The sequence below is a fragment of the Rattus norvegicus genome, chromosome 7 (assembly GCF_036323735.1).
Source record: "Rattus norvegicus strain BN/NHsdMcwi chromosome 7, GRCr8, whole genome shotgun sequence".
NCBI classification, from domain to species: domain Eukaryota; kingdom Metazoa; phylum Chordata; class Mammalia; order Rodentia; family Muridae; genus Rattus; species Rattus norvegicus.
The window spans coordinates 119,430,629-119,457,516 of NC_086025.1; the positions used below are offsets into that span (position 1 = coordinate 119,430,629).

At 51.2% G+C, this 26,888-nt stretch overlaps 1 protein-coding gene across 4 annotated transcripts in view; it reads left to right on the plus strand.

Moving 5' to 3' along the window:
- Window positions 1-26,643, plus strand: part of Tbc1d22a (TBC1 domain family, member 22a) — a 284,988-nt gene extending 258,345 nt beyond the window's left edge. For 2 of the 4 annotated variants that reach the window (XM_039080323.2, XM_039080327.2), the window contains 2 exons: window positions 24,962-25,086; window positions 26,117-26,637. In XM_039080323.2, coding sequence (XP_038936251.1) covers window positions 24,962-25,086; window positions 26,117-26,144 — 153 coding nt within the window. In that variant the 3' untranslated portion in view covers window positions 26,145-26,637. Of the gene's footprint in view, window positions 1-22,858; window positions 22,958-24,961 lie in introns of all 4 variants that reach the window. The other 2 variants (XR_005487292.2, NM_001401878.2) reach the window with 2 other exon arrangements.
- The last annotated feature ends 245 nt before the right edge of the window (window positions 26,644-26,888 follow it).

Below are 26,888 nucleotides of genomic sequence, written 5' to 3' on the forward strand. Positions count from 1 at the left end.
CCATCCCTGTGAGTTAGCCATGGGCTTCTGTAACAACTTTCTGGCTTGGGAGCCTGTAAACAACAAACATCTGCTCCTCAACATCTGGAGGCTAGACATCCAAGATGAGGGGTCTGGGGTCTGACAGGCAAGGCCTTCTTCCTTTGGCCTTGGTAGAAGAGACAAAGTGTTTCTTGAGTCTTTTATTAGGTCACTAGCCCATGAAGGATTCTTCTGTGACCTCAGGTCTTCCCCTGTCAGCATATTCAGATCATAGTGACACAATAGAAAAGGCCTGACACTATCAAGGGTGTTTTCAGGACGGTCAGAAGCCCCCTTCTCCATGACCTAGCTGACAGTCACCACCACCCTCCCACTTTCCATCCCCCAGGCATGGCCCTGTAGCCATGCAATGCCTCAAGATAGGGTAGAGTTTGAGAGCAGTCAGGATTATGCTGCCTGCAAGGCTGTACACCGTCCCCAGCCTCCAGCACTGCACTGACTGGGGCAACAACTGCCACTGCTGCTATCACCACCACTTCCACAGTTGCTGCTGTGACCACAGCTGCCACTTCTGCTGCCACAGACCTAATGGTGGTGGTGACAGTCAAGGTTTGCCAAAGAATATGAGTGCATGTATTGCAACCCACCATGCACATGCAGATCAAAATGGCGTGTGCCAGTGTGGAGGTGCTGCAAGCCTGGTGCCAGGGGCAGAGGACTGTCATTGAACATAGTGTCTCTGAGCATGTGCCAGCCAGCCCAGCTCAGCCTATGTACGCTTCACTCCTCTGTCCTCAGGGAGCCTGCCTGAGCTTCATCCCCTTGTGCTGTGGTATAAACCTCAGAATGGTACTGTGTAGCCTCATCATGACTTCTAGCTCACCTGAGTTGGTAGCACTGAAAGCTAATAGCTGGTGACACAGCAGAGAGTGGCCTTTTTGTAAGTTCTGACTGAATTGAGAAAGTTTCTCTCCGGGGTGACACCAGCACCTTTGTTCATAAACTCAGTCATCCCTTCCAGCTTTTTGAAGCATGGCTGGCTCACCTGGACTGTGGCCACCCCCACGCTGACCCACCTGGATTGGGGCCCTTTGGCTTGTTTGCTGGGTGGTTTTCTTTACTCATCCAGGGTTGCTTGGGTACAGTGATCCAAAGCCTCTAGAGAGTGGTTACTATAAACACATGTTTGAGACAGAGTTCACTGAGGTCAGTACCTCAGAGAATGCCTCTGGGATGAGCCACAGGTACCCCGGTAGTCACAGCTCCCATTGCCTCAGGAGTCAGAAACCTGTCTTGGTTTCTGGAGGGCTTCCTGGCTGGGGCGGCCCTGGATCCTCACTGCTCAGGATGACCAGAAGTGTCCCTGTAGGGTCACCCAGCCCTGTTGGGCTCTACCCAGCTCCTTCACACAGGATGTCTCCCTAGCTCTTTCATGTAGAGTACAGGATACAAGGGCCTCCCACTGTTTGGATGTGGGGAAGCACCTCTCCTGGGGCATGCCACAAGTCTACACTGACATCCTCTGAGGACAGGAAGGTGGGGAGGGAGGGTAAACTGCACCCCCTCACCCATCCTCCCTTACTAACAGCCCCATTCTTGGTTCAGCTTGTGTCTCCAGATAATCCTTTGTAGTAAACCTAATCCTGCCGTCCGTGAGACACAGCCTGTGAGCCTGTCACCAAGTCAAATGATTTGACTGTCCCTCTTCCATTATCACGCAGAACTGGAATCTCCTCACTTAAGTACCTATCTGCCATCCTGCCCACATTCCCCGCCACATTAGCATCTTTTATAATCATTATCTGACGACTTTGTCACTGTGGAGACTGGTCTCTAGGAACAGCAGTGACACCCCAAATGAAGCTCGGCAATTTTTTTTAGGCCGTTTCTCCTCGCTGGGCACAGTGGACTCGAAACGGAAATTGAGATGTATGCATTTAGAAATCAATTGAAGAGGTCCCATCCCTCAGCTCTGAATGTGAGTGCCAAATCCATCTGTTCTGTCCAGGGCAGCTCTGCCTGCTCCACGTATTTGCAGACGGATCGCATCAGTTGTGAAAAATGCTTCATGGCAGAGCCTAGTTCAGAAAACACATCTTGTTTATCCGCAAACTGCCCTGAAAGTCTGGGTGAGGCGGTGGCCCAGGGATAGGTGGTTCTGGGGCTCTCAGTTACTGTGGCCTTGAAGACCCTGTGATGGGTGACACATGATGGAGTGGCTGTTCTGTGCAGTGACACACACACACACACACACACACACACACACACACACACACACACACACACACACTCCCTACCTGTACAAACAGCCTAGAACAGGTAGGCAGACCAGCAGGACCTGAGCCTTAGGCTCCAGAGCTAGGGCCCTCAGCTCTGCTCCTCCTTAGCACAGTACAGTGGGCTGGCTTTGCCTTTCTCCCTCCTCAAGGCAGCTGTCACTAATATGTGTAAGATGTGAGCACCCGGGGTTGGGGATTTAGCTCAGTGGTAGAGGCCCTGGGTTCGGTCCCCAGCTCTGAAGAAAAAAAAAAAAGAAAGAAAAAAGAAAAAAAAAGAAAAAAGATCTGAGCACCGTCTTGCATGGTGTGCTGTGTGTATGCTGGTGTGTTTCAATCGTTTTAGGAAAGTAGGGTGGCCTCCATTTGAAGGTTCAAAGCTTTGGCCAGGGTCATACAGCTGGCACCTGACTGGGTGAGCTGAGCCTAGGTTCCCCAGAAAGTCCCAGGCAACATGCCTCTATGCAGTCAGGTACCATGGTTCTGTGAGGAACACAATGTGTACCAATCATCTGTTTCAGAGCTCTTGGTTTTTGTAGGAAGGGAGGGCAGGGCAGGAGGAAGGAAAGAAGGACCAATATTTTGGTTTAAAAACACAGTTTTATCTATCGGATTCTACTAGTTCTAAAGCATAGCTTAGCCCAGTAGTTTTAAGCCTTAACTGAAATTCTCACTTTTCCAAATTGTGCTCCGTCATGGAATGCACTGGCTCTCTGTGTATTGTTTTGCCATTGATGGTGCTGACAGAACGTGAGTGACATCAGCCTCCTGCGTGCACAACCTTCTGCCAGACCAGTAATGTGTGCCTGCCCCTGCCACTGCTGGGCCTGGTGCCTTCATGCAGAGGTTGGCTCCTCCTAGAACTGGCCAGCTTTTACATTCCCAGTGGGAAAGTTAGGGCTGCAGAGCTTGAATTGTTTATTTTCTCTCTTCCCCCACATATCCAGCTATCTACCCCCACCCCCTTCACTCACTCTTCACCCCACCACACTTCCGCCCACTCACCCCCTCACACAGCCCCAGCCTGTTCGCACGGCCATCCTTCCACTTAGTCGCACGCCCACCCTGCGCTCCACATTCATTTGGACAGCACCCTGTTGGGGGCCTTAGTGAGACGGGCAGCTTTAGAGGCAGTCTTCTATGTTAATGGACCTTCAAATGACATTTACTTTATTTTCAGCTAAAACGTTTTTATGAAAGCTGAGAATTCCTGGAGGCACTCTTGTCCACCATTTTAACTTTTACACCTGTGTACCATGACCTTGAGCTAAGCATGTCCCCAAATGTGTCCACTCTCTTTCCTTCTTATTTATGACACATTGAGCATGCTCAGAAGTGAACTGCTTAACAGCCTTGCTCGGGAATGGACAGCCCCTATATGAATATGCATAGGTTACTAAATGAGGTGTCCATGCTTACTTTGTTGGAGGCCTTGCTTGTGAAACAGGTCGCCTCATCTGCTATAGCTCATAAATCCCCTCTCTCACTTCTCATTCATGCACGGCGGCCTGAACTCCCCAAGGTGGGAACCCATTTTGTTTGGTTACTACCTTTCCTCCCTCAGCCCTGTGCTGGGCCATGCTAACTAAGCCTTTGCATTAGAACATGTGGAGACACGCTGTGAAAAACACTGTGTCACATAGCTTCCTAGAGGGAACCCCTGGGAGGAGTGTGCTCCTACCCAACCCTGACTTTGAGGGGATCCATCCAGGTGTCAGGACCCCAGAGCCTGCAGGCCCCACCCTTCTAAGCTCAAGGCCTGCCTCTGAGGAGCAGACATGCAGGTCTACAAATTGATGGAGCCCTAAAAGCAGTGCTTGCCCTCATGAGTCTATAAATCTCAGGCCAAAGTACTTGGCAGTGACCCTTTAACATTCTTGAAAACAAAAGGAAAGTGTCCTAACAGCAGAGGATTTACAGCCTGGGTTTTCCTGGAACCAGAAAGTGAGAAGCCGGGTCCAGGCTAGTTAATTAGTTTTGAATGGCTTCCAGGAATAAGTTTGCATTTTAAGTATCACCATCAGTGCTGTTGCACACCTTCAATGTGGTGACAACCTGGGTGGCTTATAGCACTGGGCCCTGGGAAGTGCAGAGGCCTTCTCCCAGCAGGTAGCCTTGCCTAGAATCCTGTGGGAAACTGTGCATATATATGCACCATGGGACTAGTCAGGAGGAACCAGCCCAATATTGGTCTCTAGAACCTTGCCTGGGGCATTTTAAAAAAGTCTGGCAGGTACAGGAGACAAGAGGCTTGGTTCAGTCCTTCTGAAGAGACAGGGAAAGGTGGAAAACTCCCTTTTCCTTGAACCTCTAGTGTGTAGGATGCTAAGCCACTTCATCCTCCGCTCGTGGTGCCTGGGACACTGCATGTTAACTCTTCACTACCTGCCCAAACTAACACTTCTAGATAACTGGTTTCCTGAACTATAGGAGATTTAAAGGCCAGACAGTCCCCACACACCAGGCTGAAGGCTTTTCCAGGATCTCATACCTGTGATTTTTTTTAGGAAAAAACCTGACTTCCTCCACCCCCACTTCCTGAGCCAGGCCTTCATTCTCCATTGACTAAACCCCATGGAGTGCCTGGGTCTTTCCAGTGACTGAGTCTTAGGCTCGACCTTCCCAGTCCTTTGAGCTCAGAGGCTGTGTCTGGGTGGGCCCAGCGAAATCAGTTCCAGTGGGGAAGGAAGAACTCTGTTGGCATAAGCTGAGCGACTAGAGGAGGCTGTGGGGCTGCTTCTGCCAAACCTCTGACAGGCTGCCAGCCCTACTCCTGGCTTCTTAGCCTCAGCATCTCCTGGACCCTGGGAGGTAGGTGGCACTGAGGTTGTGGGAGTGAGCGGTGGGTCAGGTGCTTGCCTGGGGTCTTCCAACAAAGAGCTACAGCCAGGCAGACCAAGGCGCCCGTGAGAGCTGTGGAAGATCAGGGAACTCCTGAGGCTTGTGACGTGGTAGAAGCAGGCTGGTGCTGAGGCGGAGGTCAGAGTGGAACCTGAGTCTCCCTAGGGTCCAGATGACCACATCACTCACCTGTCAGTACCCGTGTCCCATGCTACAGTGTAGACTGGCTTTCCATTATCTCCCAAGCTGTCCTGGACACAGGCCGACTGTCACGGTCCTCTGTACCTCCTTCCGTGACTCCACTGGCTTTGCATCAGTGTATCTCCTCTTCCCCACACTCATGAACCTCCCTCCTGTGACTGTGAGCCCTGTCTATCTGTCTCCTCCTTTCCTGTCCAACTTACATGCAGCCTAGACTGTCAGCAGGGCCACTTTCCCACCTGCCCCGTCCCACATTCCCGCAACCCTGCTCCAGTGCAGCCCAGGTCTGGTCAAGCTGAGTCACCCTGAGGCTCATGGCCTGTAAGTGTTTTCTGAATGAGGAAGGGGAGGTATGATCTCCATAAGGCCGTGGGCTCCATTGCAGATGGCAGATATTCCACAGTGCACGGCTGAGGCCAGAGCCCCATCTGCAGCTAGCTACACACAGTGCCAGAACAGTGACTACAGGAAGATACCAGTCCTGGCCCAAGTCCCTGCTTCTCTGAGAAGACCCCCTGCTTCCCAGCATGCATAGCCCTCCTCCGGCCAAATCTAGAATTGGCCACTGAGTCACAGACCATGTATCAGAAGAAACATCTGGCTGCCTGCTCCACTGCCAGCCAAAATCAATTCCTGTCTGAGAGGTAATCCGATTTGATTATCTCTGAACTATTACAGGAAGGCGGAGGTGCTGGACACCCTGGCTGGAGATTAAGAGGCCCTGCTGGTGGGGACGACGTGGAAGATAACAGCTGTGTCTGCCTGGCCCAAGAGGCTGTGGGCCAGCCCTTCCCATCTGCAGAATGAAGCTCACAGAGTTTTCTTTCAATCTCTTCATTAGTTCTACCTAGCAACTGTGGTCACAGGGGTCTGGCCTCACAGAGGTGGATGTGGGAAGGTCCACTGCCTCGCTTGCCTTTCCTCCTCTTAGACAGGCCAGGCTGCCTGCTCTCAGGCCACACAGGCAGGGAGGCACATAGGGTCCACATGCTCGAGCTCCCCTTGGAAGCTCCTCCCCTCAGACACCTGCTTGTGGAAGGGGTGCTCACATGACTGTTAAGTGAGTGTAGGGGCATGGGCATGGCCCTGAAAGCTACAGGATTTGGAAGACATCTCAGTAGGAAAGTGTAAGCCATAAACACAAAGCTGGGGGTCCATGTCAGTTTAGCTTAGGAAAAGAACTCAGAACCAGATTACAGACTTAAAAAGTCAGCAAATACTACAAAACAATAGGAAGCAGGAAACCTCATGTCTACACTTCTCCTCCTAGGAAATGGCTTCATGTCTGTACACCTGACCTACTAGAATTTTTGTTGTCGTTTTTCATTAATGCATGTTACCTGGATGAAGTGGAAGGTTTCATTTTGATGTTTGCATAAGTGTGTATAAAGTACTTTGTCTTCATCTCTCCATTACTTTACGTACGTCCCTTCCTTTCCCCCCTCCACCCCAATGTCCCCCTTTTGCTGTCATGCCCTTTTCTCCCCCTAGATCCACATAGGATAGAAGACACTTACTCCGATGTTTGACACTGGGTGTTACCATAAGAGGATCCAGAGTTCTGTAGGAGACATTCCTCCAGGAGAAACTGTAACAGAGTAGCTGAATTAGGTTAGTTAGCCTCTGGGCATACCTGTGAGGGATTTTATGGCTTAGGTTACTTGAGGTGCAGACTCTCGTTTTTTCTAGACTGGGATCCTGGGCTGTAAAAACAGAGACAGTGAGCTGAGGGCCAACAATGTGACCAGCTGTCTCAAGCTCTGGCTGTCATGACTGGATTATAAACCAAGATAAACTCTTCCTTCCTTAAATTGCTTTTGCTAGGGTATTTATACTACAGCAGTAGAAAGAATAATCCGTTTGCCTGTCTGAGTCTGGTTTACTTCACTTAACGCGATGATCTCCAGCTCCATCTATTTTCCTGCAAATAACCTAATAGCATTCCGCCGGGCTGGGTAAAACTCCACTGTGAGTGCACACAGCATGTTTCTCTGTGTGCATTCATCCATCTACAGGACCCAGGCTGGTTCTTCTGGGTGGTTACTGTGTATTGCTGTGGGAAGTGGACATAGGTTACTCCCACTGTGCCCAGGGAGTGTAGCCGAGTCACACTGTAGGTCTCCTTTCAGTGTCTTGAAGGACTTCCGTCCTGGTTCCCATGGCAGCTGTACTAACTCCATCCCGGCAGCAGTGTATGAGGGTGCTTCTCCTGCTTCCCCAGACCTTGTCAGCATCTGTTGTTTGTTTTGTGAGGAGAAGCTCTTCTTACTGTGATGAGATGGAATCTCAGTGTGGTTGATTTGCATTTGCCTGGTGGCTAAAGAGGAGCTCTTTTCCATAATTTTTTGGGGGTGGTATGCGTAGGAGCTCTGGCTCAAACTGAGGCCTTGAGCATGCTCAGTCAGTACTGTACATTAAGATGCAGCCCTAGCTTTACTGACCATGGCCAGGTCTTCATTTGAAATGTTTTCCATTCAGTCGCCCAGTTACTGATCATTTTCCCTAGTGCAGTTCTGTGTTGATTATTAATCCTCTGTTGGCTGGCGGTCTGCAGGGCTTCCTCCTGCTCTATGGTGTCTTTCCATACCCGTTGGCTGTCTTCTTTGTAGTGCAGAATTACGTTAATTTAATGCTGCCCGTTTGTCAGGGCTGCTGTCATTTTCTGAGCCAGTGGAGTCCGTCTCTGAAAGCCCTTGCACGCGTCCAGATTTACATGCACTCCCTGCTTCCCATTAGTGACTCAGGCTTCCAGGTCTTCCCTTAAAGTCTTTGATCCACTTTGAGCTGATTTTTGTTAACTGGTGCCTCCTTAGAAAGAGGTTACAGAGCATGGCACCTGTGTTCTGCCTTCCTGTCTGTAACACTGTTACCTTCTTCCTGTCCATCAAGTCCCATTTATTTCCACGGTACACATGCCTGTCTATCACTGCTGCCAACCTTTGTGGGCTGTCCACCCAAGGAAACATTGGTGGACTGGGGCACTGTTCCCTTCATACAACAACACTGTTTTGTGTCCTTGAGTCTTAAGGAAAAGCTAGGAAAGGAGTAGACATTCATAGTGGCTTCATTGACTGGTGTGTATCCTCAAGTCTTAAGGAAAATCTAGTAAAGTGGTAATCTCTCATGCTAGCACCTCTGATCAGCAGATGCTATTTCGGGCATCTGGAGACTGCAGGGCAGCAGCTAAAACTCTTGACTGAGGATTCCCTCCTATAGGGACCTCCATTCAGAGTCACCTTCTTGTCCCCCTGGAGCACCAGGTGGGCTGTGCTACTTCTTGAGAAAACAGTGGGATAGTTACACCGCAGCTCAAATGTGGTTTCTGGCTCCAAATTGCTCAGCAGGGAATAGCACCTTTGGGGCCAGGAAGGAGAAGAGGACCAGAGCTGCACTTAGGGTCTGGCCCTCATTAACAAGCACTTGGCTCAAAGCCTGAGGACCAGGGTGAATTGATAAGCCCATTCCGAAGATAGAGAAACAAGTCCATGAGGGGCAGTATGAGTCTGGAACCTCCTCTGATGTGTTAGAGAGCTGGGCGGGGGGTGGGGGGGGGAGGCTCCCCACTGGGCTAATGCTGCAGCCAGCATGCAGGGCCATGCCAGAGGAAGGTTGCTGAACTCCTAAGGGAGCCCTGGGACAGTCACTTGAAAGGTGGGAAGTACTTAACCCAGCACAACAGGGAGAGACCCTTTCTGTCCTGTCAGGCAGCAAGGAGGATTTCCCTGAGGACCCCCCAGTGTGAGATCCCACCACAGGGCCATGATCTACTGAAGACCCTGCTGGGAGGAGGCTGCTCCCAGTCCACACATCTCTTTGCAAACACTTGAAAGAAGATTTGAAACAAATACAGGCAGAAAGGGACAGCAGATGGCATGAGAGAAAAAGAACAGTTGGACTTAACAGAAATCTTTTTTTTTTAAATGTCTCTAAGCAGTTTGTAGATCCTGCATGAGACCCTAGACAAGGAGTGAGTCCCAACTTCCCCTTTTCCTGGTTAGTGCCTCAGCCTGGCTTTGACGGACTGAGTACCACCCAGAGGAAGTGGGGGAAGGCAAGGAGCTCTCTGGAGCCTTTCCCATGGTGTCTCTTCCCTCTGACTTAAGGTACCTTATCCAGGCCCACAATCCAAGGCTGACTTTCTCTGCCAGGCTCATTCTGTCAGCTTCCGCCCTCCCAGGCTGTCTCTGTCCCTTGTGGGCTCACTCTCCCAGGCATAGTGTAGAAAGGTGCAGGTCAAAGTTGTTCCTTCCAACGCATGATCAGGCAGTATCTACTTCTCCAGTCACCCTAAGGCTTGGGTCATGTGACACTAGAAGGTCCTTCTCCTGAGGGATGCATGCAGGACCCATGATGACAGGCATGCCAAGTGCCCTATCCACGATCTGCTAAGGACGTAGTTGGTCTCTACGATGGCACAGTCTCAGAGCTTGCTGGGGTGCTTGTGCCCCAGGCCTCATTAGCATAGAACCTGTGTGGCACACACAGCTGCTGGATGGCATGTAGTTTCCATTTATCTCCCTCACATGATTTCCCCAAAGTTCTAAAAATAGGAATTTAATTAGATATTTAGTAAAATATCGCCCAGTATTTATCCCTAGAGTTGGCTGCATTGTTCGTTTTGCAGAAGTGAATACCCCCGCACGTGCAGACATGGTGAGTAGCACTCAGAGCACAGTACCGTAGCACCTTCATGGCATGGCTGCCGCTGCTCAGGTGAAAGCTCTGAGGTGGTCTGTGTTCTGCAGATGGGCTGGGAGAGGAAGTGGCTGAATGAGGCTAGTGTAAGCTGCAGGTGTCCATTATGGAGACTCAAGAAGGAAACTTCTGGAAGAAAGGAGTACTATTGGAGTAAGGGCACCTAAGAAGATCTGTGGGCTCTGCAGCATTTGGTCCTTTGAGGGTTTAATGACTTCCTGAAAGTGTCCCAATAGTATGACTTGCCTGTGACCACTTGTGGTGCAGTCTTCAACTGAGAGTGTGTGACACACCCCTCTGCTGCAGTCTCCAGACTCAGTCAGGTGCCTCAAGGGGGTATACAGCAGAAAGCCCAGGGCCCTCCCTCGGGGCATGGAGAACTGTGTCTGTATCCTGAAGGACAGTCAGAGCCTCTCTGTGTAGTTTTCTCCACCTGCACTTTCTCTAAGCCCATTCGTAGAGTGAAAAAAGGACCTCAAAACGGGCTCTGCACACCCCTGAGACCAACAACCCTGGGCTCGTGGTGCTGTCAGTGCCCCCCATTCAGAGTGGATGTCATGCAATCAGGCGGTCAGAGTCCACTGCCAGTACTGGGAAATCGTAATACTCATCTAGTGACACCACGCGGCTGGAGCACTCAGAGCTGTCAGAAGTCAGTCTCCCACTTACAAGTTCCTCTTTTCAAATCCTTAGAGGGTGAAAGCTTTCAGGTCATGACTCTGCCTGCATGCCAGCCTGTTCTAGGATTGCCCCTTCCATCCAAAATACTTACTGCCCCAGCACCTTTTCTGGCGTAGTCTGGTTCACCAAGTGTGCCGATGCCCTGCACTTTGGTCAGTCCTTGTTCAGCCCTCCTGTGCCTGCTTGCCCAGGCCTTTCCTGCCAACTTGAGTGTGCTTCTTAGCTGGCTCTCCTGCAGGTCCATCCATTTGCTCTACACAGTCATAGGCCAGCTCAGGTTGACCTCTCGGACACAGTAGGTGGGTAGCAGTGCTGACCTCCAGGACTCTGTGCGGCTGCCTACCTGCTGCCTGTCCTTCTTTTGGACTCTTACATGCAAACTTTGCCTCCTCAACACCCACAGAGTTCCCATGGGTAACCTTCTCTTGAGGAGACCAGTCCTGCTCCAGCCATGTCTCCTTTGGCAGTCCATAGATGTGACCAACAGTGATTGACAGCCATGTGCCCAAGTGGGTACAAGATGGCTGTAGCCCTTCTCCCACTGTCTGCAGAGAAATCAAGGCTCAAGGAAGATGCACTGATGCAGAATGCCAACATGTCATTATGTAGAAGTGCTGCAGAGTGCTCTGCCCTGCCCGGGGCTCGTGCCCACACCAGGACCTGTTCCCTTAACTCAACCTGTGGTCTGCAGATTCTAGTTCTGCAGTGTCTGAGGAGAGGAGGAACCTGCACCACTGTCTTGCCCTCCCCATGTACACAGCAAGGCAGGGGTGGGCTACCATTCTCAGTGCAGTGTCGATCACTCTGAGGGGCTTTCTGATGCCTGGTGCCCTCTTGTGCTCTGGTCAGTATGAGATTTTGTGTCCACTCCTCACATTCTCAGCTGAGACAGGTCATGGCTCCCTGGATGCACTAGCGTAGAAACTGACCTTTCCAGATCCCCCCTCTCCCCTCCATGTCTTTCCACCTGACTTCTTCAACAGCAGAAAATCAATGTGAGAACTCAGAGTTGGACAACTCTAAAAATTGAAGAACTTTTACAAAGTATATTACAAGGAAAATGCCATCTTCCTAGTGAACCTGTGAACTCAGCTCTGTGACAGTCAGTAATCTGTACCTTGAAATGCATTCTTGAATGCTGGTTCATTTCTGGGAGGGGACCTTGAAGCCCAGCTCTCTCATGACCCACTCTGAAGGGCAGGAACTCCATCCCTTGGCTGGAATCGTGGGTGACTGAGGAGCACTGGGCTGTGTTGACTGCTGAATTTTGATGGGTGCAGAGTTGTGCTAGCTTTCTGGGTTGTGGTGAATGCTAGGCCTGACTTCGCCTTGTCATTGGGGACATTCTGGGATATCATTCCCCTGAATGTGACTTCAATGGTCACAGGTTCCTTACCAGGAAGATCCTCCCATCTTGCCCTGGGAATAAGGAGGACCCTTGATGAGTGAGAAATGGAAGGCTGAACCTTGGGTACTTACAAAAGGAATGAGAGACCCTGTCTTGAGTGTAGGTGTCATAGCACATGTCACACAGAGCCCAAGTGCCGTGGCCCAGCAACTCTGTCCCATTCATTTGCAGGCTGTTTGGACTCGGGTCTGTGGGATACACCTTCCTCACAGCCCTGTGATGCAGGGACAGGGCTGTGCTGGCTGCAGCTCTGGCTTTCCTGCTCACTGGGTAGCAGTTGTATGTTGGGCAGTGATGGGGCCACATTCACCAGCTGTCCCGAGTATATCTAAAAGCTGAGTCTGTACCTTACTTTCATTCTGGTAAGAGGCTTGGTACTTTGTGTGGCCTTTACCTGACACTGCATGCAATGTGCGATCAAAGGCATCTCATGGCCAAGCTGAGTTTCCTCCGTTATTTCCAAAGCAGAGCTGCAAGGATAAGCCGGGCCTGATGGATGGTGGGGTCTGCTGCTGAACTATAGGTAGACAAGGGCAGAGATGGGTAAACATGGGACCTGTGGCTTGCATGGCTGGTCACGTCTAGGCCTGCTGAAGCCCAGGACCATGTTCTCACTGTGCCTCTCACTCCTTGCTGCTGAAGACAGGTCTATGCAGTGCCCTCCTACATTCTTGCTGTACTACCTTTGGATGTGATGACAGGACCGGATGACCAGGTCCCACCCATGCACTGTCTGAGGCTCCCTGTGTGCAGTCCAGCAGAGTCAGGACTACCTGGAGCTTTTAGGAGGCGAGGGGACCCTTTCTTCCTTTGTGCCTCTCAGTCAACTTGCCTATACCTGGGCACTGCCACTGCCCTTGGGCCTGGAATCAGATTGTGGAGTTGACAGCTGCTTTGAGAAAGGCCCAGGATGCCAGGCCCACAGCTACAGTACTGTGGCCCCTCCTGTCCATCCTGCATCTGCCTCCTAGTGACAGCTCTGAGATTAGGAGCTGGCAGAGGCTTCACAGAGGCCCTCTCCACAGGCCCTCTCTAGGGATCCCGGTGTGAGGGCCGTGAGTCTGCTGTCTTGTAGATAAGAGTGGAGGTGTGGGCTCCTTCCCTGTGATCATATCCTGCCTTAAGCCCCGCCACCTTCCCAGTGATGCCCCAGGACCACATGGCCTCACATCCTGGCCTTAGGTGCCACAAAGCAAGAATTCTGCTTGGGGATGAAACAGACTCTAATCGCAGTGCTTGGATGTGAGCTTTCTCTGAATGTTGATCAGAAGTCTCTCAGCTGTGTTGGGAGATGAAAGGGGAGCCGGCTCAGCTGGAGCCTTTGTGCCAGCCCACTTTCAGCACCAAATGCTGGTTTTTCTTTTTGGGGAAAAAAATGAAATTAATTACAAGGACTGTCTGTGTCCCCACTGCTGTTGTAGGCTCTTCAGAGGGTGGCCCTTTTGAGGCATCCCTTCTTTCCACTGAGTGGGAGGTCAGCCCGAGAGATGGTCAGCCAGTAGCTCAGTCCCAGCCTGCTGTCACTCACCTAATTTTAGTCCTGATCTGGACCATACTTGACAAGATTCTCAAACTAGTAAGTGTATTGTCAAAGAAGCCAACTGTCAAGGCTGAGATTGAGCCTACAAGATGGGCTGGGAGTGAGGCAGAAGGACTTCAGGGCCCCTGTGGGGCAAGTAGAGGGATCGTAGGGCCCTACAGCCCTACAGCTCCTCCTGCAGGTGTGGGGCCAGCTAGGACCCAGGACACCCCAGGGGCCTCACAATTAAGTCTGCAAAGTTTGCTGTGGTCTCTCCTTAGGCACTGAGGTCACCCCAACATTGACTTTGTTGGGAGGCAGAGATCCTTAGTTGAATGGATTTAGACCAACAGAGTGTATCACCGAGGCAGTGTGTGGGTCCAGCACAGTCTGCCCTGCTGTGGTCCCTTGCCTGCCACAACCTCTTAGATTCAGTTCTGTGTGCTTTTGACTTACTAGATTATAGCCCCTGAGTGACCTGTGATGTCAGAGACAGAACCTTTGCTGCCTTCCTGTTTCTTGCAATAGATAAGAGACGGGCTTACTGGGTGTGGCCTCCCTCCCTCTGGTCAGAGATGGGGCTTTGGCCCTTCCAGCCTGACTTGTCATTGTTCCTGTACCACAGACAAGGCCTGTTCTGCATACTCCTGAGCTGAGGGCATACAGGAAGTCTCAGACAGCTTTGACTGAGGCTCCTGGCTTCCAGGTTCATCAGATGGTGGTGAACACCCAGGAGGCCCTCCTTGGTGGCCAAGCTCAGAGCTAGGATGGTGACTTAGCAGTCATGCTGTAGCATACACCATTGAAGCCAGGGCCTACAGTCTTTGTAGAATTGCAGCTTTGTCCTATTAGTAGGTTTGGACAACTATGGGGCTTCAGCTGATGTCACCTGCAATTCTGAGCTGCCATTCCCCAGGAACTCCTGACCTAGACTGGTGCCTGATCTCCTGGGCAGAAATCCCCCAAGTCAGAGATGTAGTCATTTGCATATACCAGACTCTTCAGCGTCAATCTATATCCCACACCTGACACCACTGAGCTTCTAGAAATAGGCTTCAGAAGGCTGGAGCCTGCCCATGGACAAATCTGGTAGGCAAAAGAACTGTCCCTGGCTCCCCACTTCCTCCCCTCAGCATCCTCTGTACCATGGGGCCCAGCATAGCCCTGAAAGCAGGCTGGCCTGTGTGTAAGGATGGACATGGAGTCTAGGCTCCACACTACTCTGTGGATCAGTTATCAGTTCAAGAAGCCTTGTGGTTGCCAGAATGTTGAGAAGTGAGAAGGCAGCCCTCCTTCGGGGCATGTGGCACAGTGTGAGTCCCTCCACTGTGCCGTGGGGAGTTCGCCTAGTCCTGCTGTAGAGGAGACACTGCCAGGCCAGCTACAGTGGCGGTGGAGGAAGTGCCTCGCTTGCCTTTGAAAATGGAAACCATGGTTTTGAATGCTCTCCCCTGCAAAAATACAACCCTTAGAAAAGAGCATTTTTAAAAGAAAGTCACAGGGAAGCCGTTCCCACCTGAAGCCCAGCTCTTCCAGAGAGGGACCATTTCCTGCTGTTCTGCCTCTGTTGGCATAAAAAGGGCCCTGAGTGCCTGTGTAGCCCCCTAGTCACCTCTCTCGCTGTCACACACTGGGGTATCTTCATGCCTCTTGAGAACACATTTTTAAACTGCTAAACTGCTTTGTTTTTTGTTTGTTTGGTTTTTTTTTTTTTTTTTTTTTTTTTGGTTCTTTTTTTCGGAGCTGGGGACCGAACCCAGGGCCTTGCGCTTCCTAGGTAAGCGCTCTACCACTGAGCTAAATCCCCAGCCCCATGCCAAGGCTCTTTGTGCACTAGCAGGGGCGGTCTTTTTCTCTGACATTTGATTACTAAAGAAACTTAACTATGGGAAAACGGAAGGCGTGGTTGAGAGAATAGCACCTTGATTTGGCAAGCAGACAGATTTGTTCAGCTACTGATTGCTAGTCAGGGGTTGAGCATGGGGTGAGCCAACTCGGGGGTCCACCATTAAGACCAGCACCTTCACGAGGGCAATGGGCAGCCCTCACTGCTAGCACGACTGGGCTTAGAATCACCTAGGTGATTGGCGAGGTGTACCTCTGAGTGGCACTGTGAGGGTGTTCAAAAATAGTTAACCGAGAGGAGATCCACTCTGGCTGTGGGCCACAGTACCCCACGGACTGATAGAGAAAAGAAGAAATACAGTCAACACGGCCCCCACTCTGCTTCCTGGCTATCAAAGCGAGGGCTGCCTTGCTCTGCTGTGCCAAGCCCAAGCCCTCTGAAGCCACGAGTGAAAGAAATCCTCCCTTTATTTGTTTGTCTCAGTTGTTCACAACAATAAGAGAAATGCCTGAGGTGATCTGTGTGCGTGTGTGTGCGTGTGTGTGTGTGTGTGTGTGTGCGCGCGTGCGCACGCGCGCGCGCGCACAGGCCTGGGACCTTGGTCGCACCAGCAGAGTTCACCCAGAGTTCACTGTTCTTAGCCAGTCCTCAGGTGCCCTCTCTCCATTTCTCCCCGGGTCTGGGGTGTGTGCACTCGTTATGTATAATGTGCATGGTACCTCATGGGCATGGAGCTTGCAGAGGGAGGTTAGCTGGCCACAAGCTCCACGAACTTTGCCCCCACCAGCACTGGGATTTCAAGCACACACCACCATGTCCTCTGTTCTTGTTGTTGCTTTTAATGACGGTGCTAGGGATCCAGCTCAGGTTCTTGTGCTTGGGCAATAGACACCTCACCCACTGAGCCATCTCCCTAGCTCCAGATCTATTTTTGACAACTGGTCTTGACAGCCGAGTGGGCTTATACCTTATGGATTTGTGCCGGGCTTGCTGGTGGCCAGTGATGTCTCCAGGCTTCACCTTCTGTCCATTTTGGAGCATACCTCTTTGCTGGTCTTCTGTTTCTGTAACCCTTTTCTTCCTGTCTTTTGCCAGTTTGTTTCAGAGTGTCATTAATCCCCACACTCTGCCCCCCACACTCCCATTTTGCCCATGTGCCTAACACAAGTGTTCATGTTGGCTGTGGTACAATCCCGGCAATTCAGTGCAGATGAGTACAAATGTCCTGTCCCCCTGCCTTCTGCTTCAGGTCTGGGCTTTAGCAGATCCGTGACCTGTGGCTTCCCATCTGGGAAGGTTTGCAGGTTTGCAGATACTTGAGAGTCTGCAGCCAGAGTGCGGAGCTTTGAACCAGAGATGGCTACTGAGGCACAAGATCAGCCTCGGGACAGCAGAGGGCATGGAAGTCCAGGTTCCAGAGCCAGGTGCAGGGAGGCCTCTCTTCTGCCCTTTGACTCCTCTAGGATCCCAGATTTCATACCTGCTCTGTAAAGGGTTGTGTGAAGGTTCACATAGCCAGGACTATAGTAGTGAGGACACAGAGCAGGCAATCCCTTAACAAAACCTGTGTATTGTGCTTCAGGTGTGTGGCCTGTTTGTTCCCCACTCTGCCCTGAGGGAGGGAGCATGGTTGACTGTCATTGTGAAGGTGACACAGAAACTGAGTTGGTTCTTGGGACCCTTCCTCTGTGTGGTTGGTTCACGATCACCTCCCTCCTGCTTGGAGAGGTCCTTTCTTCTCACTTATATATCAGGGTGGCCCTCAAAGGGACAGTGTGTAGGGCTCTGGTTGTTCCTCTGCTGCCTCCTGAGCTGTATCATTCTTTAGCAGGTGTGTAGAGAGCCTCACGATCTCCAGCCATCTCCCAGCCTCTCCGTGCCTCAGTTTCCTCATCTTAAAAGACTAACAAGTTGGGAGAAAGGAGTCAAGAACCCATCGCCCAAGAAATTCTGTGCTCTGTCCTGCATGTCTCCTCCAGTGGCCGAGATGGCACCTGGCCTTCTTTCCAGGCAGAGGAGGGGGCTCTTTGCAGCACCTCCAGCTCTTGGAGTTTCTGGCCAACACACAGAGCTGAGCTGAGCAGGATGGGAGGTGGATTAAACCAATTAACCTCGCTCTCTGCCTCATGTGTCAGGATGGAGGCCCCTCCTTCATCGTTCCCAGTTAGGGAAGAAAGCAATGAGAAGAGACAAGCAGGCCCTTTTAGCCCTGTCCTGATTAATTTATTCATCTTTGCGTGTTGGCAATTTGTAAACCTCAGGCTTGAGTAGCTTTAAGCAGACCTGTGTGTTCTCTGCTGTGCGGGAGCTGCTGATGAGCTTGGCCTCCACGCCCATGGTCTTTCTGCACACAGGGCCCAGGGGTGCCAGGAAGCAGCGTGGCTCAGGGCACAGCCACTTAGGCTGCTCATCCATTCACGAGTTTATCTTTGTTCTTCCAGATCAGGATTCTGTATATGGCCCTGACTGGACTTGAACTTGGATTGCATCCACCTCAGCCCTCAACTGCCAGAGCTATAAACATGTAATAACACATTTAGTGCCATTTAAGGAATGGAAAGGGGAAGAGGGACAAGAGAAGGTGTGTGGTGGCCATTCTTGGCTGTCAACCTGACTACATCTGGGATTAACTAAGGCCCAAGCAGCCGGGTATACCCATGAGGGAATGTTTTTTCTTATTTTAATCATCTGAAGTGGGAAGACCCACTTATAATTTAGGTCTTTTGGGATGGGAAGACCCACTTTTAATTTAGGTCTTTTGGGGTGGGAAGACCAACCTTTAATCTGGTCACACCTTCTGCTGGCAGCCTATATAAAGGACATGGAAGAAGGAAGCTTGCATTCTTCCTGCTTGCTCTTGCTGGCAAGTCTGTTCCTTCCCTGGCATGAGAGCCTACTAAATCCCATGTGCATATATATTCTGTGAGTTCTGCTCCTCTAGAGAGCCCGGACTAATGCAGGCTGGTAGCCAGGGTTCTTCTGTACAGTTACCCTGGGTCCAACTATCTGCACATGATATGAAAGCAGAAACAGGAGAACAAGGGTGAGTGACAGTCATTTTTATGTCTGAAAATGACATAATGAAACCTGTCTTGTAATGCTAACTAAAATTTTAATATAATGAAGTCTAACAAACCTCTTTATTTAGTTCAGCAAAGCCAAATGCTATCATTTTAATCTGCACGCCATATAGAATCATTAAAGAAAATCTGCCTTCTTTTGGTGCCTACATCCAGAATTACAGTGGTACACATCAGCTAGTCGCCTGTTTCAGATGTCCTGTGGCCTATAGCAGCCAGGCAGGCAGCTCAGTTAGATCCATTGGCTTCTCTAAGCACCATCTCTGTTTGTTACTGACTTCCCATCACTGCAAGGCTAGCCCAGGGTAAAGTACAGTCCTCAGTCCAACTACATTCCCAGTGAATGAATAATTTGGCCTTCCCACTCTGTTTGCCAGTGATGTCCCACACTGCCCAGGCTTTCTCCCTGTCCCTTTAAATAGAGAGCCTCTGTAACCAGGCAGGGACACTGTCAGAGGACCTGTACAAGAAGGGTCTAGACCAGGCCACTCTAGCTGACAGGCCATCCCTTGACTCAAAGTGGGCCTTCCATCTAGTATTTGCTAATGCATGTAAGTCTGAAAAGGTGAGAAAGTGCAGAGAGGTGTTTGTTTTTTTGTTTTTTTTTTTTTGTTTTTTTGTTTTTTTTATAAGCCTACCTTATTCCCTATCTCCACCAGTCACATCAGGTCCAATCATGCACGCCCGTGAATCTGTGTGGCCACACAGAAAGGCAGCCTGCAGGCATATCTACAGTCTGCCCCACAGCCGCAGAAAGAATGCTGGCCCAGAAAATGGAGGCCAAGGTGTGCCCAGGAGTGAAACTGGCAGCTACTCTGTGGCCAGCATGGCTGACCACAGCTCTGTCCCACTAGTCTTTGCACTTACAGGGTCTTTATAGCTGTGGGAGCCCTGAGCTGTAGGTCCTGGGGGTACCTTTCTCTTTAACCCTCATATGTGGAGCATCCAGCTAGAAGGTGCAGTGGTAATCCCTACATCCTAACCTTCCCTGGTCACTGACTGAGCCCTCCGCTTTCTCTTCCCCTCAATCCTGACGCAGAGGCCGGGTCTAGCCTGCCTCCCCTCTACCCTCTCTGTCTCCTGTTCATATTGGACTCTCCCGTGGATCCTGGTCATGCATGAGGGGCAGAGCCACACTGATGGTTCCTTTCAGGGCTGTGCACAGTTTTGCCTTTTATGTAAGAAACCTTGTGTCTTGGGGCTTGGTGTTCACTAGAACAGACAGGCAGTGGCCCTCTTTGGCCAACTTAGATATATCATCCACATAGAAGAATCGTATGAACTGTCACCACACCAAGGCAGGTCTTGTACAAGAACACGTTACAGGGCATGAGTGCACCTGCCCTGAAGGTCTGCCAGGCTTTTCCCAGACAGAGGTGTGGTGTGGTGGGGGAGCTTTTCCCATTTTATCCACTTAGCAGTTCCTGCCCCCACCAGCCCTTGGCAAATGTTTCTAATTAAATACAGTTCATTTTGCATCTGGGCTGGAGTTTGGAGAGCAGGTTTAATGAGGTTGAAGGACACCTCCTTCTGCCTCTCGGTGGCCTCAGGAGCACCAGGTGTGGTGCAGGCAGGCAGGGTAGCTGTCTCATAAGAGTCAGCTGGGCCAGCTCGGTGGCTCCCTGGGGCAGTGGATTCCTCCCCACAGCAGCATCACAGCTTCGATGGCAGTTCTTCCCACGGAGCCTGCCTCATCCCTGCCGATGCAGCCCCCTAGCAGCAAGGCAAGGTGCTGCCATCCTCCATCTTTGAGCATTATGCCCAACAGATTTAGTTGTTCTCTTAAACCTCTCTGCTGATTAAGGAGATGACTCGTTCGGTAAAGTGCTGGTGAGGACCCAAGCCAGACCCCACAACCCTTGTGGAAAAGCTAAGTGCAGTGGTGCAGGCTTGTCATTCCAACACTGGGGAGGCAGACACAGACGCACCCTAGGGCTTGCTGGCTGGCCAGCCTACCCTAATCCTATGGTGAACCCAGGTCTCACTGAGGTGGACAGCTCCTGAGAGCAACACCCAAGATTGTCTTCTGGCCTCTACCTGCATGAGCACATACATGCCATCTGTCTGTCTGTCTGTCTGTCTGTCTGTCTGTCTGTCTGTCTGCCTCCCTCCCCCCACAGCCTACCTGCTAAATGACTTATTCTTTCCCATAGATAGGGAATTTGTTCAGCAGTAGGTTTCTTCTTCCAAGCTGTACTGCTGAGAAGCTCCTCCTGTCCTTGGGGTGCCGGCCACCTCAGTAGTGACAGTTATACTATTAATCAGTGACAGCAGCAGGCCGCTGTCACAGAACCTTTTACTGCAAGCATTCTGGGACAGTGTACCCACACTCAGCAGCCAACAGGGGCGATCTCAGCACTGTCTCTATTTTATAGATGAGAAACAGAAGCTATAGAGGTATGAGATTTGCCCAGGGTCACACAGCAACAAAGGCAGGAGTGGGATTTGGCCCTGGTTGCCTAGCATTTGTAAGCATTGATTCCATATCCTGCCTGCTCTCTACACTCACTGACCATGAAGGGCCATGTGCCAAGTTTGAGGAACCAACAGACACATGTGACTGTGGAATTCAGTGAGGTTGGTAAGGTCAGAGCCAGAGCCTGGATGAAAATCCACTGACCTCTGACCCCAAGATCCTTCACATATATCCTCCCTCCCCCATCACTGCTGCTTCAGCCTTCAGAGTCCCAGCAGTGGATCCTAAGAGGAACCAAGAATGTAAGCAGGCCACCACATTGTCCTTTATGGAAGGACTTGTGTGCAGAAGACACTGCAAAGCACTGACTGTCTGGACAGCAACTCCTCATCAAGGAGCAGACAGAGCCAGTTTCTTTGGGACCTCCCCAAGGATCGGGTTTGGCAGCAAGGCTGTGGAAGAGGTGTCATTTAGGACTTCACATAGAGCAGGCAGAAGCAGCTCGACTTTGAGCGCTTCACTCAGCATCTTCGAAAGTGCCCACGCCTGAGGGGAGGCACTGTGCACCCTGACCGGGTTGCTTACTGCCACAAAAACTGTCTGGATCCATAGTGTGCCATCTGGGAGCCATGGTGTCCAGAATATGGCCCAGTCACCCTTGGCCATAGGCTACTGCTGGGGTCTAAGCCCATTCATTCATCTGAGATGTCTCCCTGGATTATGTCATGTTGCGGATTTGGTCTAATGCTTGTATTGTGTTAATTGAGTTCTCAGAATTGTAGGAGAATCCCCAAAAAAGGTTTTGATTAGTAAATAAAGTTGCGGGCGGCCAATGGTAGGCGAGGAGACAGAAGCAGGACTTTAGGGTTCCCAGACAAGGGACTTGGGGAGGAGGGGGAGGAGACAGAGCCTTCCTCTGGGAAAGGAGTAGCCGTCACACCAGAGAAGCAAAGGACAGACAGACAGCCGACACATAAGAGCGGGGGAAGAGCAGCCCCAGGCCCTCCACCCCCTTCACTGGGACTAGAGAAACAAAGATTGAATATAGATTTTAGTAAGTAATAGCTCAGGGGTACTGGAGGGAGGTGTTAGTCATGGGAAGGTTTTGGAGTGGCCGAGCCATTGAGCTGTTTAAGACATTAAAATGTAAGGCCCCATGTATGTGTCTTTCATTCGGGAACCCAGAACATCGGGGTGGATAGCGTGGGGTGAGTAGCGAGGAATGCACCACCATCAGGTTGATGTTAAAGGTTGACAACGGCAACAGTTCCGTGGGCATTAGAATGGCTCTAGCGTTCCTCAGGTGACCACAGTGCACAATACGTGCTTATGGCTGAGAGGCACTAACCCACGGGACATGCAGTGAGTTCTACCACTTTTGTTCCTCACTGAGCACAGACCCCACAGGGCCCTCCTGTGTTTGGTGAAAGACAAGGTTCACCAAGAGAGGCAGGTGTGTATAACACTCCATTGCACTCGCACAGTGGCTTTGACAGCGCCAGTGTCAGGAGAGATGCCTTCCTCTACTTTACAGTCACCAGTGTGGTCACAACACTGGTTTGGTTCTAGAGTTAAGGCAGAAGGCTCAAGAGCTCCCTGCAGAGTTCTCACATGGGCTCCCTGGAGGGACATACCCAGTCACTCTAGTTGTGCAATACAGAGCTGTCCCCGGACAGCCACGGCCTCCGTACCCCGCCAGCAGTGGCTTCCTGAGTTACCACTAGCCATGTGTACTATGTTCGTGATGGACAACAGTCTCTAATAAATGCGTCATGTTCTCAGATAAGAGATGCCCCTGCCTGCTGTAGCAGGAAGACAAGCCTTTTTAAAAAAGAAATCTGTATTTAAGGCCGTGTTTGTCTGTGTTCTTTGCCTGCCTTAAAGGTCACCTGGATAGATTTTTCCTTCTTTAGCATTGCAGGCCGTGAAGAGCCGGGCATTTCCATTCTCCCTCCATCCAGTGAACCTGGGGGACTAAATTAGATTCTGAAATTGAGTGTGCAGTGGAGTCGGTAAGTTACCGTAATGGGAGGGTATTGCTTCTCACCTTGCAAGTAGCGAGGTCATGATAATATGAAGCGAAGTGGATTAAAAATAAAACCAAAGGTATTTATTTATGACCTGCTCAGAATTGGATTGGCATCCGTGTAAGTTGCATCTAATGGTGGAAGACAGTAGATTGATGTTGATGTGTCCCCGAGGACATGCTGCCAGGGAGATCTGCTCCATGAATTCAATTTAAAGGCCCTCAGAAAGTATCCAAAATGCAAAGGAAATAGGGGTGGGGAGCAACAGTAAACGGCAATTAAAGAACGTCCTGGCACATGGCTCTGTGATTGGGGTATGCAGCCCTAGGCTGGAGGTTCCCTCCTCACTGGGTTGGAGACGATGGGGCAGAGCCAAGTCTGGGTTACCCTCCTGAGTATCACTGTGGCCTCTCCTGGTTCTACCCATGCCGACCATGCTGTCCTGTACTACCTTAAGGGGCAGCTCCAGCCATCATGCTATTTAAGTAGGGTTCTGGAAGCTTGGTGGGCCAGTCCAGTAGCTGCCATAGATTGGAACCAGGCCCACTGGGCTGTACTTTTCTGAGGCCAGCTGCTCTCTGTCTCTTTAGCTGTCTGGAGCCAGGGTAAGATGGCTTCAGGGCCCAAGTCTTGAGCTAGGGTGCAAAACCATTGGAGGGGAGTGTGCTGCTCCCTGGAGGGGGGCCTAACTTATACCCATTCCTCTTTGGAGACTCCTCTGCGGGAAGCAGTGATAACCACATAGACCTCTAAGACCCATGTCTGCTTATTTCCTCCTAGTATTTCAGTCTCCCAGGATTCTCCCAGCACTTAATGAAGTCCCCCGAGTTTCTTTATGTGAGCCATCATCTGACAGGAGAAGCCAAGCTGTCACTGCCATGATGTGAGGGGTCACCTGCATTGTACCATGATACCCCAAGACCATGACAGTGTTCTCCCTTCTGACATAGGCCTCAACTGTTGTCAGTACAATACATTCCTGAGCCTATGGGGCACCCCTACTCTGAGACATGGCCCAGTGCATACCTGGGGTGCTGGGTAAAGCAGGGGAGCTGTAGCATCGAGGTTCCAAAGCAGAGCTTCTTGTCCTTGGTGCCAGCAGTACTGAGTAGCAGTGGTGGGAACATTTCAATGTGTGCCCAATGTGTGCAGTACACATCCAGTATAAGCAGTGTGTATATACTGTGCACATACTGTGTGGAAGGTATGTCAGATGTATGCCCACTGTGTGCAATGCATGTTTATTGTATTCAGTACATGCCTAGTGTATATAGTTTGAATCTGCTGTCTGCCCACTGTGTGCAAGTGTGTCTATGTGTTTGTTGTGTGTCTGTCTGGTGCTGGACATGTCCCTGTGGTTCCTTGGTTGGCAAACCAGTCATGGTGTATTTACAAAGGAGGTCTTTGAACTTGTAGGTGACAAGAATGATTGTCCCTGGGTACTCAGTAGGGTATCTTATTGCCAAGTCCCCCAATATCAGAACCTGTTACCTTAGCTTTGGGAAGAATATGGGAGAAAGGTGACTGTTAGGGGACCTCTGTGCTGGCTCTGCCCTCTAGTATAAGCACAGTGCTGAGATCTGAGGTGGTCACCTATACACAAGGAAGTATGTGTCTCTGGCAGCTAGAAGTCGTGAGTCACTCTCTGGTTTCAGAGAGGCTTTTGGTTCTCAGAATTCTCCTGCAGCCTGACTGGCCATGGGGATGACTGATACTTTCTCCCTGGAGTGTCTAGATAAAGGGGTCCTAACTGAAATATGGGAAAGATCTACTGTATGGCTTCTCAGATGCTGAGCTCGGTAGCAGATAAGACTCTGTAAAAGCCAGAGTCTGGCTGGGTGGGGTTGAAGGCGGAGTGAGTAGGAGGGGCCACAGTGGCTGAGGACACTGCCCCAAGATGTCTCCCTACTGATGGGGAGGCCTCCCAGGTATGTGCGTTTGGGACCTGACCTGCAACCTGGACTCTGAACTGTCTGTCTCTCCCCACAGGAGTTGCTGCTCTTCCTCCAGAACCTGCCTACTGCCCGCTGGGATGATCAGGACGTCAGCCTGCTGCTGGCTGAGGCCTATCGCCTCAAGTTTGCCTTCGCAGACGCCCCCAATCACTACAAGAAGTGAGCCTGGGGCCCATGGCAGTGGCCTTACCCTGGGGATAGTACCCCTCCCTGCCTGGGCAGCTGCTGGCCTCCGGACTGGCCCTTTCCTGGTTTGACCTAGAGAATGGGCCCCAGCATGGTCCAGGGCTGGCAGGATAGGCAGCCTCGTTTGATGAGATACCAAAGAGAGCCCAGGAGAGAATCCTAGCTTCAGAAGCTCAGTGTGGCCAGGAGTTCCCTCACTCTGGCCCTACCTTGCCAAATGCCCTCCCTACAGCCCCCAGTCCAGTCAGCCAAGAGGAAGTTTCCCTCAGAGAGCCCTGCTATATGGGTGCCAGGCAGAGGTGGGCTGCCATCTCAAGCCTGCTCTCGATTGCACAAATCTGTTCTGTCAAGTGAAAGAATAAAGTCCAGGAAAAAGTGCTGAGCATGAGTTAGGCTAAGCTAGGATTTCTGCACACAGAGCCTTTGATGGCCGCCATGCTTAGGCTTGACTTGGTTTAAATACAGCTAGATCAGGAGTTGGATCCTGGGAGGCTGTGGAACAATAAAAGGCCAGGGCAGGCTGAGGCTTCTCATGGTCACCTTACTTTCTGTCTTTAATTGCCCCACTCCCTGCCCTTGTGAGGAGAAGGGTCAAAGAACCCCCAGGTAGGCAGGGGCTTTTGTCAGTCAGGGCCCCAGAGATTATCCCAAACTTGGCCATGACAGGGCAGGAGTTGGTGGTTCTAGAGCCCCAGCTTTGTGTAGGGAGGTTCCTCCCACCACCATCTGGATGGCAATAGCCAGGAGCTGCTGGGCTGGCACCCCTTCATGCCCTATGGCCCCTTTCCAGAGCCACTGGGTTGGAGCATTTGCCCCCCATTACTGGGCTTCTCCAGGGCCCTCAGACTGGCTTCCCACACGTATTTCCCACATATGCCCCCAGGCAGTCTGGCCTCTGTGATGTGGGATCCCCAAGGACCACCAGGCCACCTGGGGCAAGAGCCGCAAACTCCTGTCCTCAGTTACCCACTACAGCCCACTCTCTGGCCCGTCCCTTCTTCAGGAGCAGCACACCACTGCCCAGGCACTAGGACTGTGCCCAGAGGCTGTGGGGAAGACATAGGGAAGAGTGTGCCTGCTTCTGTTCAGATCATCCTGGGTCACATGGGGCGTGACATCAACAGAGTGCTGTGCAGGCAATCCAATGTCCTCGATCAGCAGAGGGACATGCTTCCTCAGACCAGTGCCTGTCCTGGGTAAGGAGCACCCAGTTATAAGGAATGCTGCCTCGGTGGCTCTGTGGAGAAGCGCCATCCTTCCTGATCCTTCCATGGTGCAGATCACCCCTCAGCCAGAAGGGTAGACCCAGAAAGATCTGCCCCATGGTGTTTTTTTTTTTTAATGAGATGACAAGGACCCATGAGGTTAACTTAAGCCCTGAATGTATTTTTATGTGTGCAAATGCTTGACTGGGTGTACGAGACGCTGGCGACAGTCCTGTGTCTGAGCCATGAGCTGAGCCGGGCAGGATGTGTGCTTTGAATGTGATGTGTTGGAAACACGAAATAAAGATGCTTCATATGGCCTGTGTTTTTTTTATTGCATTTCTCTGGTGGGGACTCGGGGTGGGGTGTGTACCTGTGCCGTGGTCCAACTGTGGCAGTCAGAGCACAACTTACTGGAGCCGATTCTCTTCTATCATGTGGACATCAGGGATCCAACCCAAGGTGTCAGGCTCCTATACACCGAGCCAGGGTTCTGCTTGCCCAGGAGTGTTTGTGGGAACAGAAAGCCTGATTGCCCCTCCTGGAGCCTCCCTACCTTTCCTTCTGTGC